Source organism: Contarinia nasturtii, unplaced genomic scaffold, assembly GCF_009176525.2.
Source record: "Contarinia nasturtii isolate CC-2019 unplaced genomic scaffold, AAFC_CNas_1.1 Cnas_scaffold_5865, whole genome shotgun sequence".
In the NCBI taxonomy this organism is placed as follows: domain Eukaryota; kingdom Metazoa; phylum Arthropoda; class Insecta; order Diptera; family Cecidomyiidae; genus Contarinia; species Contarinia nasturtii.
The window spans coordinates 1-1,125 of record NW_022203132.1 but is presented as its reverse complement, the minus strand read 5'-3'; the positions used below and the strand labels follow the sequence as shown (position 1 = coordinate 1,125).

General features: G+C 36.9%; 1 protein-coding gene across 2 annotated transcripts; it reads left to right on the top strand.

The window, feature by feature from the left end:
- Positions 1-218: 218 nt before the first annotated feature.
- On the top strand, positions 219-1,117 carry LOC116351621 (protein app1-like). Of its 2 annotated transcripts, none has more exons than XM_031783744.1 (4): positions 219-351; positions 427-633; positions 797-836; positions 917-1,117. In XM_031783744.1, exons 1-4 carry the CDS (start codon positions 225-227, stop codon positions 951-953), a joined length of 411 nt encoding a protein of 136 aa, XP_031639604.1. In that variant the 5' UTR covers positions 219-224; the 3' UTR covers positions 954-1,117. The 2 variants fall into 2 exon arrangements, with proteins under 2 accessions (XP_031639604.1, XP_031639605.1); XM_031783745.1 differs by having other exon boundaries at positions 909-1,117.
- Positions 1,118-1,125: the final 8 nt, after the last annotated feature.

Below are 1,125 nucleotides of genomic sequence, written 5' to 3'. Positions count from 1 at the left end.
TTTATTTAAACAAATGCTTCTTTCCAAGTTTTTGTGCCTCTCCTCCACACATGGAGACAAACAAAAACCAATTCGGATTTTTATCCAAATAACCCATTGCAGAAAACCGAATTGAATCATTGCAGATTATTTGTATAGACTATATAGACTACATAATTCATCAGCACCATATCTGCATATGGTTTTCGCTTTCGATAAAATTTGTATAAAAAACGCTGCAATCAATGAGAAAGTTATCACATTTTCAATTTCACTTGAATCATTCAGTTGAAACAGTCAAATTCGAAATCAAAATGAAATTCTCATTATTCGTTGCACTTCTGACCGTCGGAGTTTGTGTCGCTTCTCCAAGTATATTTCTAACCATATTTCTAATTTTCACTTTAAGAAAAAAGTATCTAATCTATATTTTTCACACAACAAAAGGTTTCCCAGCTATCCCAGATGCCCCAGTCCCAGCTATCCCAGATACCCCAGTCCCAGCTATCCCAGATGCCGCAGTCCCAGCTATCCCAGATGCCCCAGTCCCAGCTATCCCAGATACCCCAGTCCCAGCTATCCCAGATGCCGCAGTCCCAGCTATCCCAGATACCCCAGTCCCAGCTATCCCAGGTGCCTCCGGTGGCACTCAAGGTATAGCACAATAAGATATTTCATACACTATTAGTAGATAATTACAGCCTATGGCATAAAATTAAATAATTCAATATTCAATTTGTTTCCAAATTTATTTGAATTATTGAATTTCATATCTATAAAAAAACTTCAATCTAACAAAGTACAAAATATTTTTAAGGACCTTTTTGTAAACATTCTAAAATGGTCGATTGCTATGCGTAAGTATATCATTTGTTTTGATTTTATTTTTTGTTGAAATTTCGACACAATTTATTATTTTGTGATTTCAGGTCACCAGGTCAGGCAGCATAAAAAATATTGTGCCCACTTCTTAAAAATGTGCCAATGGCCCGAGACCAGACGTTACTACGGCTACTATGCTCAGAATATTGTAACGTACGGTGTGTGAGAGCGTAAATAAGTATATCGCGCTCTGTACACATATGAATGAGTGAGAATGAAAACTCAACTTCGCATTTCACCTCTTGCTCTCTCCTGAAGTTGAGT

What these genes read in the sequence shown, in the direction of transcription:
- LOC116351621 (XM_031783744.1), top strand. Translation starts at nt 225, where the DNA reads ATGAGAAAGTTATCACATTTTCAATTTCACTTGAATCATTCAGTTGAA. An exon ending in AGTTTGTGTCGCTTCTCCAA is followed by an intron (nt 352 to 426) that starts GTATATTTCTAA and finishes ACACAACAAAAG; the next exon opens with GTTTCCCAGCTATCCCAGAT. An exon ending in TGCCTCCGGTGGCACTCAAG is followed by an intron (nt 634 to 796) that starts GTATAGCACAAT and finishes AATATTTTTAAG; the next exon opens with GACCTTTTTGTAAACATTCT.